This window comes from Hipposideros armiger, unplaced genomic scaffold (genome assembly GCF_001890085.2).
Source record: "Hipposideros armiger isolate ML-2016 unplaced genomic scaffold, ASM189008v1 scaffold_569, whole genome shotgun sequence".
Lineage (NCBI taxonomy): Eukaryota > Metazoa > Chordata > Mammalia > Chiroptera > Hipposideridae > Hipposideros > Hipposideros armiger.
In genome coordinates this window covers 1229276-1244549 of record NW_017731919.1, presented here as the reverse complement: position 1 = coordinate 1244549, position 15274 = coordinate 1229276, and the positions used below count along the sequence as shown (strand labels likewise).

General features: G+C 50.0%; 1 protein-coding gene across 1 annotated transcript; it reads left to right on the top strand.

Moving 5' to 3' along the window:
- KRT82 (keratin 82) lies at positions 1-12005 on the top strand. The gene is made up of 9 exons (XM_019623882.1): positions 1-518; positions 2412-2620; positions 5075-5135; positions 5816-5911; positions 6275-6439; positions 9076-9201; positions 10763-10983; positions 11210-11241; positions 11788-12005. The coding sequence occupies exons 1-9, from the start codon at positions 114-116 to the stop codon at positions 12003-12005; spliced, it is 1533 nt and encodes a 510-aa protein (XP_019479427.1). The 5' UTR covers positions 1-113.
- Positions 12006-15274: the final 3269 nt, after the last annotated feature.

Below are 15274 nucleotides of genomic sequence, written 5' to 3'. Positions count from 1 at the left end.
CAGCTCAGCCCTCCATCCCCCTACCAGATAAAGGGTGGGAGCTGAGATGACTTGATAGCTCTTACCTCCTAGTCTCCCCACCAGGGCCTGTCTCTCTGCCTCTCTCTCCTGCCATGTCGTGTGGCTCCTTTCAGCAGGGTTCCAGATGTGGCAGTCGAAGCTTCAGCTCGTGCTCAGCTGTCCTCCCCAAGATGGTCACCCACTGTGCAGTGAGCCAGAGGCCATGCCAGTCCGGAGAAGGCGGGGGTCTCCGCATCCTGGGCTGCCTCGGCTCACGGAGCTTGTGCAATGTGGGCATCAGGAGTCCCCGGGTCGCGTCCAGGTGTGGCCTGGCTGGCTTTGGATACCGAGTGGGGGCCACCTGTGGTCCTTCTGCGTGCATCACCCCTGTCACCATCAATGAGAGCCTACTGGTCCCACTCGAGCTGGACATTGACCCGACTGTGCAGAGGGTGAAAAGGGACGAGAAGGAGCAGATCAAGTGCCTCAATAACCGTTTTGCATCTTTTATCAACAAGGTAAGGAGGAGGGCCCAGTGGTCCAGGACTGTGGGATGCACAGAACACCTTGTGTCTGATCCAAGGGAGCAGGAAGAGACTGACAATAGAGAAGCCTCGGTTCATCTATTGGTCTCTCCTGTACTCCATGACCATTAAGCCCTGAAAGCTGGTTAGATCAGGCTCAGCGCTAAACGCTTCTGTTTGCTGGTCCTTTTTTTTTTCTTTTTTAATATGTCCTCTTTCTCGGATGTTATCTGACAAAATCACCAAGGTTGCCTGAGGTCAGACTATAAGAGGAACATCCAAAGCAATGATAGATTTTGAAAGGAACAACCTAAGAGACAGAGAACTGCCCTTCCTGACGAGGCTTTAACAATAGAGTCCCTTCCTGAGTGCCTGAGCTGGAGCAAGACCTGTGAGTCTGGGGGCCAAAGTGGGAACTGTGACCTTGGAATTTGCCATCAGCTTCGTCCTGGGATGAGGAAAAGGTGGAGCAGTCAGAGCTAGGGATACAAGGAGGTCATTGCCAAAATCTTTCATCTGTCAACCCCAAAACCACAACTCTGAAAGTTTTCGGAGAAAGGTGGCCTGTTGCCTTTGGAAGGCACTGAACTGGTTCATCACCCTCAGCTGCCTCTGGGCCTGTCCCCACACCTCGGAAAGTCTCATGGAGTTAGAATATATGCCAAGGGCTGAGCTGGTGTTTCTGTGACCCCAAGACTTAGGACAAAAAGTCTTGGGCTGGAAGTCAGGAGACGTGGACTTGGTGTCGGCTCCACTCCTGACTGTTACCCTGAGGCCCTGTGCAAACCACTCACTTCTCAGTCTCAGGGACCCTGCTGTCCAGAGGGGAAGGAAGCAATGATAGTGAGAAAATTAGAGATAATACACGCAAACGTGCTCCAAAAAGGAACTTGTTTTAGCAAATGGAAACTGTTACACTTACAGTTTAATTTTGAAAGCTCATTGAGTTCTGGTTGTAAACTCATTTTAACAATGTGGGCCCTGGCTGTCAACAATGCCACACCACCCTCTGTAAGAGCCTCCTGGTGACATGGCCATGGATCAGAAGCTGGGCAACGTTACTTCCTCTGCAGTTTTCTTGAGAGACAATGCACAATATGGAAAATCCCAGGGTGAGGACTAAAGACCATGTTCCCTTTGCCAGCGACTAGCTGGGTGACCATGGCCAACTCACTCTACTTCCCCTCACTCTACTTCCCCTAATCTTGGTTTCCAAGCCACAAAAATGCAGGAGGTGGGCCAGCAGCTCTCCACATTACTGTGACAGGGACTTTTTTTTTGGATGTAGCCATGCAGGCTGGGGCAGTCTGTGAAAAGAACTTAAAGTCCTGGGACAGAGCCTGTGATCTGACCTTTTACACAAGTGTCCCTGGGACAGAGCCTGTGATCTGACCTTCTACACAAGTGTCCCTGGGCTGTAATTGAAAAAAGCCCAACTCTTCCCAGGTATGATGTCACCTGCTCATGTTAGTATAATATCTGCCAAGTGTTTCTCATGCACAGCCCCAAGTAGGAGCTTTAGGGAAGAAAGCAAGGCTTAAAGGGATAGATGGCCCAGCCAAGGTTACCAGGCTGGGATGAGGCAGGTAGGCAGGGTTGGAAGGAGGACCTGTCCCAGGCCTCATGGGGCAGCACTCTTTCCGTTACAGTGTGCAACCCATGAGTGGTAGGTGGGTCCTATACACTCCCCAAGGCAGGGGAGACACAGAGACATAACCTCAGGTGCCAGGCTATGCAGAGACCCTAATCTGTAAATTTTAGCATATTGGCAGCGGTGTCAGTAAAGGGAGCAGAAACTGATGTAACTGCCCCCACCATCATTTACTGTCTCCAAGCCTTGGTCCTCAGGGTCCCAGCTGCCCGGTGACATTTCATTCTTGGCTGCAGGTCCGGTTCCTGGAGCAGAAGAACAAGCTGCTGGAGACCAAGTGGAACTTCATGCAGCAGCAGAGGTGCTGCCAGACCAACATGGCACCCATCTTTGAGGCCTACATCGGCACCCTCCAGAGGCAGCTGGACTGTGTGACCGGGGACCGGGCCAGGCTAGAGTCAGAGCTCTGCAGCCTTCAGGATGCACTGGAAGGCTACAAGAACAAGTGAGTCTGCTCCACCTTCACCCCACCAAGGGGCCCGGGGTGAGCTACTTGAACAATCTGGACCTCAGCATTCCCATCTATACAAAGTTTTAGGGAAGCCTAAGACAACTTCATTAGGTGGTAGAACAACTAGGTGGGATAATATAGGCAGAGCATCTAGGATACTGCCCATTGGGCACATAGTAAAGCTCTGAAAATATATGTACGCTTATGTCTTCATTTCCCTTCCCACAACCCTGCCTAAGGAAGGCCCTCATCCTTCCTCTCATTGTAAAACAAAATCTTTTCTCCTGCCATTTCCAGCATTCCAGGGCTCTGCTCCAAATCACCTGTTCTACCCTATCTTCCACCAATCCCTTTGCATTTTCCGAACTACTTCTTATTCCCCAAACAGATCCCCAAACCCTCCTCCCTCCAAACTTTTGCTCCCCCTGTTTCTTCTTCTGATAAGCCCCCTCTCAGCATCTCTTTGAACCACACCCAGGCTAATATATCCCGCGTTTTCTCTTACCCCTGACTTCTGGCTTCTCCAGGCCTCCATTTACAGCTGGAAGTCATGACCCCTCCTCTCACTGTCAGGCCCTCTGTCTCCCTTGTCTCCCTTCCCAGTTCTGTGTGGTGAAGATTCTGTAGCCTGCTAGACTTGCAGCTCGGACTTGACTCACAGTGAGAGAAGGTGGTGGATAAGCATATGTTCACGAAGAGCTTGAAAGCTAGTAGATCCAGTGCTTACAAGAATGGGAGGCCCAGATAAATTGCCTCATGGTCCTAGGTGGGCCTCTCCTGGACCAGGGTCCCATAGGAGAGCATGTTGTTGGGAGAGGGTTGAGAGAGACACAATTCCATTGACAAGGAACAGTGTGACTATGCCGTGAGTGACAGTTCATAAGGGACATGGGTCCACGGAGTGGAGCCACATGGGAAACACTCATGCTGCGTGTGTCAACCATGTGCCTACTCATGGCTGATGGAAAGGGCTGGCTCCTTCCCTCAGGATGCCCCAGCCCAGGAAGCACAGACCTCTGTGCACACACAACAACAGCTATACGGTGGAATAGGGCAGAAGGGGAGAGAAATCCCAAGAGAGTGAGAGAGCAAAAGGGACCAAGGGAGGCTCCCTGGGAGAGGTGCCATTTACTCCGGGTCTTGAAAGATATGTTTCATTCCAGTTGCTTCTTATAAAAGAGGAGTCCAGAGTAGATCCTGGAAAAGGAGAAGGTACAGGAACAGGTGACAAGAAAGGGCCAGAGTGTGCTAAGTAAGAGGGGAACAACTCAGACTGTGACAGGTGAGATGTGACAAGGCCATGGGATGAGTGAAGACCAGCCGTCTCAGCCGGAGCAATGCCTTTTTGAGGGGTAAGACACAAGACGGTCAGGAGACATGGCTTGCAGCTCAAGATGAGGACTTTGGCCTTTAAAAGTGGGACAATGGAAGAAGGATGTGATCGGATGGTATTTTAACAAGAGTAGCTAACACTTCCACAGCCCATATCCTACACCAGGCCTAGAGCTTTGCAGATATTAACTTTTGTGATGAGTTAACTCACAATAGCCCCATGAGGCAGGACCAGTGTTATCCTCACTCTACAGATGATGACAACTGAGACACACAAAGGCCAAGTCACTTACTCCAAGTCATACGACTAGCACATGACAAGCCAGGCTTCAAACCCAGGCTGTAGGCTCCAGCGTCGTGTCCGTGCTGCCGCAGAGTTCTGCTGGAAGAAGGAAGGATGGGCATCGGGAAGCCCAGTGAAGCTTTTAATGGATTGATGTTGCCCTTCAAACTGAGTCATTCTGGCCGGACAACCCCCCTGACCCTGATTCTGTTGCCTTTGGGGGGGAGGAGGGGTGCGGGCAGTGAGTGGGCGAGGAGCTCCCTTCAAGCCTAGAGGAAATAGCTGGGCTGTGTCTGTGGGTCTGGTAAAGTGGGTAATTGCTACCTCTGTAACTGAGGTGCAGGCAGGGGCCAGGTTCAGGTCTTTCCTGGTGAGGAGGGCACGGGGTCAGCTGGGATTTCAGTGACTGCAGCCAACTCTCAGAACCACTCGGAAAAGACGGCTGTGCCAACAAAAGGCAGCCAGCATTTTGCCCCCTTCCCAGAGGAAATGACCAGATGAAGTGAGCTTGCTTAGCAGCAAGACAGAATGAAGGAAGCCCTAGAAGGACTTCCCAGAGGATGATTCATCTCAGGTACAGGCTAGTAGAGATTGAGAGGGGGGTAAGCTGGCAAAGTGACCAATGAGAGGCTATGATAATAATCATCTGTTTCAAATGGCTGGAGGAGTTAGAGGTATCCAGAGACAGAGGCTATACCTGGTGACTCCTTAGGGCACTCAGTCAGTGAGAGGCGGATTGGCACCCCAAAAGCCCCTTCCCTCAGGCCTGATACCAAGGCCCCTTCTAAGCCCCACAAGCTGATTAAAACATGTTTTCCTGCCCGTTCCACCAGATATGAAGAGGAGCTGTCCCTGAGGCCCTGTGCAGAGAATGACTTTGTTACCTTAAAGAAGGTGAGGGAGGATGGCACAGGGAGGGAGAAAGCCCCCTGAGTTGGCTCAGCTGGCCTCGGGACACTCAGCCCCTGCACTATGTCCAAACATGTGTGCAGCCCACCCGCCTGCAAAAGCGCCTCTCACCCCTCAGACCCTGGTGACCCTGGGGAGGAGGAGGGCCGGCGTCCCACACTATTTGCTTAAAGGGGAGTGATGGACCTGGCCTCCACCTCCCGACTCATGTGGGCTAAAGCTGGTTAGGAATGTGTCTACACCTGCCTGAGAAGCTGGAGACGTGGCTAATGCCAAATCAAACACAAAACAAAAACTCTGACTCAAACCTCAGAAGATGAAAACCGTTGCCGTGATTCCTCAGACAGATAGCTAGGGATTTTCTGGCCCAACCCCCACACAGCGAGCTCTGAGAAACTTCGTGCAAGGCTCCTTTAAACCCCGCTCCCTTCAGATCATTCCCCAGCAGGGTGCCAGGCCCAGGCATGGGGTCTGGGGCTGGAGACCCCTCCCTCCATCCTTGGCTTTGTGACCCCCTTCACTTTTACATGGGCTTAAATGAGGAAAAGTTGGTCCCACACCTGCCACCTGCCACCAGCTCGCTGGGAGTGGCCCGGCTGGCAGAGAAGGTGGCCCTCTCATGCTCCCCCAGCCCCAGGTTATGGTTGTCACTGCTCTGACTGCAGGATGTGGACACAGTCTTCTTGATGAAGGCTGACCTGGAGACCAACATGGAGGCCCTGGTCCAGGAGATCGACTTCCTGAAAGGCCTGTATGAGGAGGTACCTGCAGCCACACTGCCCATAGGCGGGGTGGATCAGGGGCCAGTGCTATGAGGACAATGGGGCGGGAAAGCTCCAGCTCAGTGGGTACATTTCAGGGCAAGCAGACTGAAAAGTGAGAATGTGAAGAAATCAGTGTGGGGACTGCTGGTTCTCAGGCAGCGCAAGTCCCCAGAAGTTGGATCACCCAGACCTTGGCTCTTGGGTCTCTGTGTAACTGGAGGGTGGGGGACGGGGAGCAGGTTGGTGATTGAAGGCTCAGGACAGCTATGGCCAAGTCCTGTGGAAAGCGGCTATGGAATGTCAGAGCAGGGTCTTCCCCTTTATCCTCAAAGAGCTTACCTGTCCTCACCCTGCCCCCAGGAGATTTGCCTGCTCCAGTCTCAGATCTCAGAGACCTCCGTTATTGTGAAGATGGACAACAGCCGTGAGCTGGATGTGAAGGGCATCATTGCTGAGATCAAGGCCCAGTATGACGACATCGTCAGTCGTAGCAAAGCTGAAGCAGAGGCCTGGTACCAGTGCCGGGTGAGGCCCGGGTGGGAAACGAAGTCCCCAGACCCTTCTCCGCCAGAAAGTGGGTGAGGAGATAATGAGAGAGTCATGCCATGCCACAGAGACAGGGAACCCCAATAACTCCAGCCCCTGTTGTCTCTGCCAGGCCCCAGGCCAGGTGCCTGTGGAGCATGTGGGAGTGGACCTCACAGACAGCTCAGGTGTGTCATCAGGGTGCCAGGGTGCCCCAGCTTTACTCACCCACAGACCACCTGGAAGTGAATGCAAGGAATACTAACTGGCAATGATGGCAAACAGGGCGGTGGGCTTCAAGGCTTCGGAGGAGGTTATGGCATGGAGTAGTTACCAATGGTGGAGCAAAAAGGGTGATTAAGGTGGCCCCAGACTTATATAACTAGGGGTTTGCTGGGAGGGCAGTTGGTACCCCAAGGGCAATTTGATTTAATAACTATTATCAACTCAGTCTCACCTGCCCTATCTGTGAAAGGCACCATGCATTCATTCACTCATTCATTTATTCACACACTCATTCATTCATTTATTCATTCAACAAATGTTTTTTGAGCATCTATCATGTGCCAAGCACTGTTTTAGATGCTGAATTCCAGCAAAGAACAAAACAGATAGCAATCCCTGCCTTTGTGTCACTTTCATTCTAGAGGCAGGGGCAAGGGAGGGACAGACACCAAACCAGACAAATAAGCACGTATGTTAGATGGTGATGCATGCAATGGAGAAAATAAATCAGGGTGAAGCATAGGGAGTCTTGTGGGAATATGGTTTTAAATATGGTAGCCAGGGAAGGATGGCCTTACTGAGGTGTGTGGCACCATGAGGATACTAAGAGTCAAATCGGCCTTGTCCTCAATGAGATTATAGTCTGCAGGGAGAGAAACGTGTAACCAATCAAACAGAAAAACAAGGTAGCATGAAGTGATTGCTAAAGTAGAGCATCAGGCCAAGGGAGTATGACGATGGAAGGAGCAAATGTGTCTGGGAAGACAGAGGCATTGGCACTTGACCTGGAGCTCAAAGGCCAAGTACAATTTCAATAAGCAGGGCATGGGGTGGGGGTGGGGACGAGGGGAGTGTGTGTACGGCTAAGGGGCAGCAGGAGCCAAGATGCAGAAACATGGAAGTGAGGTGCCTGGTGTGAAGCACCATGAGGGAGATGGCCCTGGACGGGTAACATGGGGCCAGAGCACAGCAGATCTGCAGAGCTGAGCCGAGTACTTTGGGCTCTTTTCTGAAGGCAACAGGTGTCACTGTTCAGGGAGTTCCCCGAACAATGCTCTGCTCATTTTCTGGAGATCGATGGTGATCAAAGGTATCAAACCCTGGCCTGGCATCAGTTCCCAGTGACTCAGTCTGTGGTCCATCTATAACAGGTTTCACCACAGCTGACCCTTCCCCCCATTGCTCTCCTGGGTCACCCATCAGTCAGGTGGACTCAAGAAAAACAACATCAGTTACCCATCCTCTTCAATCAGAACCAGAAAGACAACTGTATTATTTAAGGATTGTATTTAGCTGTGAGAATCAGAAATTTTAAAAAATAAATAGTTCAATTCGGTTTTCACGTTTTTCTCAAATAACTTGAAGCACAGAAATAGACTGCTCACAAATGACATGGGGGTTCTATATCACCATCAGAGATAGAGACTCCTTCTATCTTTTTATTTGGCCATCCTTGGTACTACTTTAATCCTTGTGGTTGCCTCATGTCCCAAGATGGCTGCCATAACACCAATCTCACATGTCATTCCAGGCAGGAAGAACAGGAGGTGAAAGACATATGCCAACTGAGTCATTCCCCACTTCAAAGAGCTTTTCTGGAAACCCTATCCAGCAAGGGCCATAGATCTCACTGATGAGAAGGCTGAGCGATATTCTCTTATCTGGGTTCATTGCCACAAAAAACAAAAGCAGAGTTCTGTTTGAAGAAGAGAAGAGTGGATATTGATTAGGCAACTATAGGCTTTCACACAGTAACCGAAGAGCCAAAGAGGGATTTGTGCTTATCTCTTGTTTTGCACTTTCTGTGCAAAACATTCCCATCCATTATGTATAGAAAACCTAAGTTGGCTAATTAAAAAAAAAATCTGTATATGTAATCTATAACACACTATGTAGAAATTGGCTTCAGAGTTGGAAAGGTTAAAAAATAGTGTTAAGCCAAGACAGGAAGTAATATTGCATTTTGTTTTCAATTGTTTTGGAGGGGTTATACAAACATACTCACCCTGGGGGCAGATATGATCTGTTCTCAGTCCTTGGTCTGTTAATCATCCCAGTCTGAGCAGGGAAAATCCTTTTGAGGTCCAAAGACACTAAAAGGGAGGGAGCCCTCAGGACACCCTCAGGCTCTGGGGGAGAGAGAAAAGGAGAAGATACAGAACAGCTGAGCAGAGGGGGGAGCTTGGAAGAGCTTTAATAAGCCTGACCTGTTCAGAGTTGGGGGGTGAGAAAGGACTAAGGAGCATCACAAAAAAGAACAACAAAATTGACCAGAAGTGGAAAGAGGAGGGGAGCATAACAAGTGTAAGAATCTAGAGAGCACCTGAGCCAGGAAGTCACAGGCGGAGAGACTCAGGACAGTGAGGTGCCACAGCCGGAGCGCTGGTGTTCTGACCTCTAGATCCCCGCAGTATGAGGAACTGCAGTTGACCGCTGGGAACCACTGTGACAACCTCTGCAACTACAAGAATGAGATCCTGGAAATGAACAAGCTGATCCAGCAGCTGCAGCAAGAAGTAGAAAATGTCAAAGCCCAGGTGAGGCCAGAAAGACCTTGTTCTGAGAGACCAATCCCAGGCTGACCCAGTGTCTGGTTGTATGGGGTGGGTCCATGCTCCCTGGAAGTGCTGTTGAAAAGGGAATAAACTTGTGCTGCCTTGATTAAGAGGGCACAAGACGGTTCTACAAAAGAGCTGACCAACAGCAGGAGGAACAGCCTCAGGAAATGGTGAGGTCCCCAACAGAGGCCATCTTGTCAAAGATGAAATAGTAAGAATTCTTCAGTACATGGGAACATAGAAAAGATGGTCTCCATGGTCCCTTCCAACGCAAAGGCTATAGTTCTATGATTCTGAAATTCAAGGTGACTCTGCAGAGTTCATAAAATCAGACCTATCAAGGTCTCCTATGCTAGTGAAGACCAGACACTTAAAATCAATTAGCCCCAAAGAAATTGCTCAGCATATCTAAGAGAAATGCTCAGATCTTGAGATGTTACAGGCAGGAGAACTGGTCCCAGTCCCTCAGAAGAACCAGGTGTCACAATCCTAGGATGAAACCTACAGCAGATCTGAGTCTGTCATGTAACCAAGACTCTAGGAAAAGCTTACTCTTCACCCTGTGTCTCTCCTTTACTCTGTACTCTGACACTACTACCACACTCACCACACTTCTGACACCAGATGTGTGGGGTTTTTCACACACCAAGGAATTCTGCCCCCACCATCTGGGTGTCCTACAATTTAACTCAATTCTGATACTATCTACCTAGAGATAGTGTCAGATCCCACAGGTTAAGGGCTGTTCCACAAGACTGCCCCACTTCAGATGCCAATTACAAGTCCAAGTTGTCACCTGAGCTTCTGACCAATCTGCTGTACATTGGAACCCCCTCTGCAGGGTTAATTTACTAGAGCGGCTCACAGAACTCAGGAAAACAGTTTACTTACTGTTTACTAGTTTGTTATAAAATGATATGTGAAAAGATACAAATGAACATCAAGCTGAAAGAGGTGGTGGGTAAGGTATGTGGAAAAGGGTGCTGAAGTTCCATGCCTTCTGGGCACACCACTCTCCCAGCATCTCCACATGTTCACCAACCTGGAAGCTCTCTGAGCCCCTTACTATTGGGACTTTTCCTATTGGGAGGCTTCCTCACACAGGCACGATCAATCATCATCTCCGTTTTCAGCCCCTCTCCCCTCTCTGGAGTTTAGGGGGCTGGGGCTGAAAATCCCAGGCCTCCATGGCTTGGTCTTTCAGGCGACCAGCCCTCATCCAGGAGTCATCCAAGAACTCACCGAGAGTCACCTCATTAGAACAAAAGATAATGGTATCACCAAGGAAATTTCAAGGAATTTAGGAAATCTGTGTCTGGAACTGGGTTCAAAGACCAAATATTGGAACAAAATGCTCCTAGTGTTCTTATCACTTAGGAAATTACAAAGGTTATAGGAGTTCTGTGCTGGGAACTGGGGGCAGACACACACACACACATTTTTCTATTACCTCACAATGAGCATGTTCTTGCTGTTATTCTGACAGTCAACCTAAGGCTTCAGGAGCCCCCAATAATGCCTTCTCTGCCCTCTCCCCCAGCGCTGCAAACTGGAGGCTGCAGTGGCCCAGGCGGAGCAGCAGGGCGAGGCAGCCCTCAACGATGCCAAGTGCAAGCTGGCAGGGCTGGAGACTGCCCTGCAGAAGGCCAAGCAGGACATGGCCTGCCTGCTCAAGGAGTACCAGGAGGTGATGAACTCCAAGCTGGGCCTGGACATTGAGATCGCCACCTACAGGAGTCTGCTGGAGGGCGAGGAACACAGGTGAGTCAAGGATGGGCCCCAGGTGTGCATACTCTCCTGCCCTCTGGTTGCTGCTGCTGCCATTGCCCATCCCACAGTCAAGGAAAATCCAGAACAGCACACGGTCGCAGGCCCTCCTCGCGAATACGGTCCGTGGTGCAGGCAGGAGAAGGGGGGTGCCACGCACCAATCGACTTTGTCCTCGTTGATACACTTACCTTATGTCTTCTTTTTCCTCTCACCCCAGACTCTGTGAAGGCATTGGGTCCGTGAATATCTGTGAGTAGATGCATTCTCCCCAAGGGCTCTGGGGTCGTGGGGGCTGATCAACCCAACATAGACCAAGTACCCCTTCCCAGACCTCAGCATGCCTACTCACCCCAAAGGAGAAGTTCTGTAAGCCGGGTGCTCCTGGTTGGAAGGAGAAGTTCTCCTGTAGAACTAACTACCCAAGTCTTTGGGAGTCAGAATGAGGAGCAGAGATGCAGCATGGTCCCAGTGCTTCAGGGCCCAGAAGCTGTAAGGAGACATACCGACAAAGGAATGCCTTTCAGGAGAAAGAGGATTTGAAGCAGGCTCAGACAAGCAGAAACTGAGAAAGGGTGAAGCAGAAGCTAAGGCTCTGGGGAAAGAGGAGAGGCACATGGGGAACCCGTAAGCACTTTGTGGCTGGTGTGGGAGACACATAAGTTGGTCATTGGGATGGGGGGATCCTTAGAGGTGAGCGGCAGCAGGTGGGGGACATGGCCTGGCTGAGACAGTTAAGGGCAATGCCCTTAGAGCCACACAGTGCAAGGCCCTGAGCATCCCTTCCTGTTCCCACAGCTGTGAGCAGCTCAAAAGGTGCCGTTTTGTACGAGCCATGTGTGGTCAGCACGCCCATGCTGAGGACCCAGTGCTGCCCAGGGGGCACCAGTGTTTTCAAGAGCAGTGGGACCTGCCGCATTGTGGGCACTGGTGAACTCTACATCCCCTGCGGGAGCAGGCAGAGCTCTACCATGAAGTTAGGGGCTGGGGACATCTCCTCCTGCCATAAGTGTTAGCACCACCCCAGGGGCTGGAAACCCAGGGGACAGAGCACCAGCTTCTAGCCTGGATGTTGCCCATGACTACCAGGGCGGAAGACAAGGAGATTCCAAAATCCCACCTTCTTGTTTGACCACAGGTTTCCCTTGGGTTTTCACTGGGAGCCATCCCTTAAGTCCATTCATATCTTCCAGAGTCATTTTCACTTAGTTATGTGCAGACCCTGAGGGGGTCTGGAGATGGGGGTAGGATGCAAAGAAAGAGAATGCATCACCCATGTCCCCTAGACTGCTGAAGGTCAGGCCCTCGTGTGTCCAAGAGAATGGCGACAGCCACCAACCACTTCTCTTCCAGATGAAAAGTCCAAATGGGCACATCACAGTTCTGCTTTGTGGATTATCTCATAGAAGTTTACCCACAAAGCCAGCATCCCCTGATCCTTGGAGGTCCCCCACCTCCCTTACCTCTGATTCTCATGCACCTAAGTGAACTTTTTTCTACACCCACCTAAAACATGCAACTATCAAAAGGAGACATTCCAAAATCCCATTCTGAATTCTGAGCCATGGGCCAGGAATTCATGATCACTCAGGACCTGTTCACAGTCCTTTCGGCACACGGAATCAACAGGTGGCCTTAGGGCAGATTTACCTGCTCAGATGTGTTGAAAACACACTATGAAAATACATCTTTTTCCTGAGCTCACATTGGTCACTGATGATGGGAACATGCCTAGAACAAAGGCAAGGGGACATGGAATAATTGCTGGACAGAGGGACAATCAAGAGCTGACATTATCTGCTCACCCTCACCCCCACTTTAAGTACATAGCCACCCAGTTCCTACTCCATCTCCCTTTATTTCCTCTTGCTTTGGGCCTGATATGAATGTGTTTTCCTGGTTACAGTGATGTGGGGCTGCACCAGCCGACTTGAAGGCTCTGGTTCAGAGGCTTCAAGGGAGGAGGAAGTACTAGATTGAGCCCATCCTCCTAGAGGCCCCGCCCCTAGTGCTGCATCCACAGAAGCCCCGCCCACCCAAGGATCCAGCCTGCCAAGAGCCTCTGGGCTTGTCTATTCCCAATGTCTTGCTCTGTGGGATGCAAGAGGAGGAACCTCTTCTGAGGGCGAACAAATGAGCAGCCTTTCGGGACTGGAGGCTGGAGGGCTTGGGCTTGGAAATTAAAGTTACTATGCAAATAGGAAAACTACATATAAAAGATTTGCAAGTGGCCTGTGGAATAAATGTGGATCCATACAAATTGCACTTAAAAACTGCATATCACACCTCAATAGTTTACAAGTCACTGGCCACATTAAAAATCATGTGCCTATTGCATATAGTCCTCCTCACCACATGGTCCCCTGCACATATCCTAGAGAAAGTTCTTGGGGCCCCTTATCATGTATGTGAATACCTAGCAGCCTCCAAGCCCTGAGCTCTGCCTCCCCATCCTGGACCAGTCTGGGTGCAGGACATCCCTGGGCTGAGGAAATACGTAAAGATGGTGGCAGCCTAGCCAGAGAGGAGAACCCTCTAACCTCTACTCCCTTTTAGGAAGCCCCAACATCTGGAGATGAGACTTGGTAGCAACAGCTCCATCCTCTGTGGGGCTCCAATACCCTCCCTGTTGCCCCACTGATTCCCCAAAACAACCCACACACACACACACAAACTCCCCCTTGTGGGTCCCCTCTCTTGAACATTGAAGTACATCACCACTTCTCCCACAGCTCCACATAGAGCATCTATTCTGCACCAAGCTTTGCATGAGAAACTGGTGATACAGAGGAGACTAAGGTACCCTCTAAACCCTGGAGAGGCTCTCGGCCTCACAGGAGAGTCATTGATGAGAGCCAGGCAGTATGGGAGCAATGAGAAAAAGCAACTCATGGTTATGACTGGCAAGGGGGTTAGAGAAAGATTCACAAAGAAGACTGTAAGGACAGAGTCCTAACGGAAGTCTAGGGTTACATATTCATGAGCAGTAAATTCAAAAGAACCTATCCAAGGGCCGGCCAAGTGGGCTCAGTTGGTTAAGAGCTTGCTCAAGAGTGCGAGCTCTGAGTAACAGCAGTTCAAGTCCCAGCCCGAGCTGAGCTGCTGCTGAGCTGCCAACAGGTGGCAGGATGGCTCAGCTAAAAAAAAAAAAGAAAAAAGAAGAAGAACCTATCCATTCACTTCATTCACTCAATATATATTTATCAAGCACTTGCTATGGGTCAGGACACCCAATGGCTGGTGAACAAGACAGCCCCAGTCAGAGCTAACTTACCCAGTAGACACAGTACCTAGAGTAGGGGCTGTAAACTGGTGCAGCCACTTTGGAAAACAGTCTGCCATTCATCAAATGTTAAACACAGTTACCTATGACCCAGCAATTCCCCTCCTAGGTATATACCCAGGAGAAAGGAAAACACATGTCCACACGAAAAACTTGTACATGGATATTCATAGCAGCACTATTACAATGTCCAAAAGGTAGGAACCACCCAAATGCCCATCAACAGACAAATGGATAATCAAAATGTGGCATAGCCATACAATGGAATACTATTCAGTCATAAAAAGGAATAAAGTACTGATACTTGCTACAATATGGATGACCCTTGAAAACATTATAGTAGGTAGAAGAAGCCAGACACAAAGACAACATAGTATATGATTCCCTTCACATGAAAGTCCAGAATAAAGAAATCTATAGAAACGGAAAGCAGATTAGTGGTTGCTTAGTGCTGGAGAGAGAAGAAGATGGTGTGAGGGGATGTATGTGATAGCTAAAGGTTTCTTTATGAGGTGATGAAAATGTTCTAAAATTGACTGATGATGGTTGCACATATCTAGGAACATACTAAAAATCACTGAATTGTACATTTTTAAATAAGTGAATTATATGATATGTGAAATATATCTCAATAATAAATAGCAAGGAATACAGATCTGGAATAGGTGTGAGAATTGTTGTGATGGAGGACATAATTGAGGGTCCCACCCTAGCCAGAGGCCTTGGGAAGGTTCCCAGGAGGAGGGGCAGGCAAGCTGGGTCCCTCCTTAATAAAGGCAAGGAAGTACACAGGGTGTTCCAGGCTGAGAGATCAGCAACAGTGAGCCGGGTGCACAGTGTCCGCCCCGGTGAGAGCCTGTGATTCAGGGATGCACGTCCACACATGGGAAAGGAGGGGACAGAACAACAAGGCCACACAGCCTCAGTTCCCACTTGAAGTCCTGTCACTCTGGACCTAGCCCTAGAGCCAGATAAGCTCTGAAAACTACAGGGCCAGCAGAA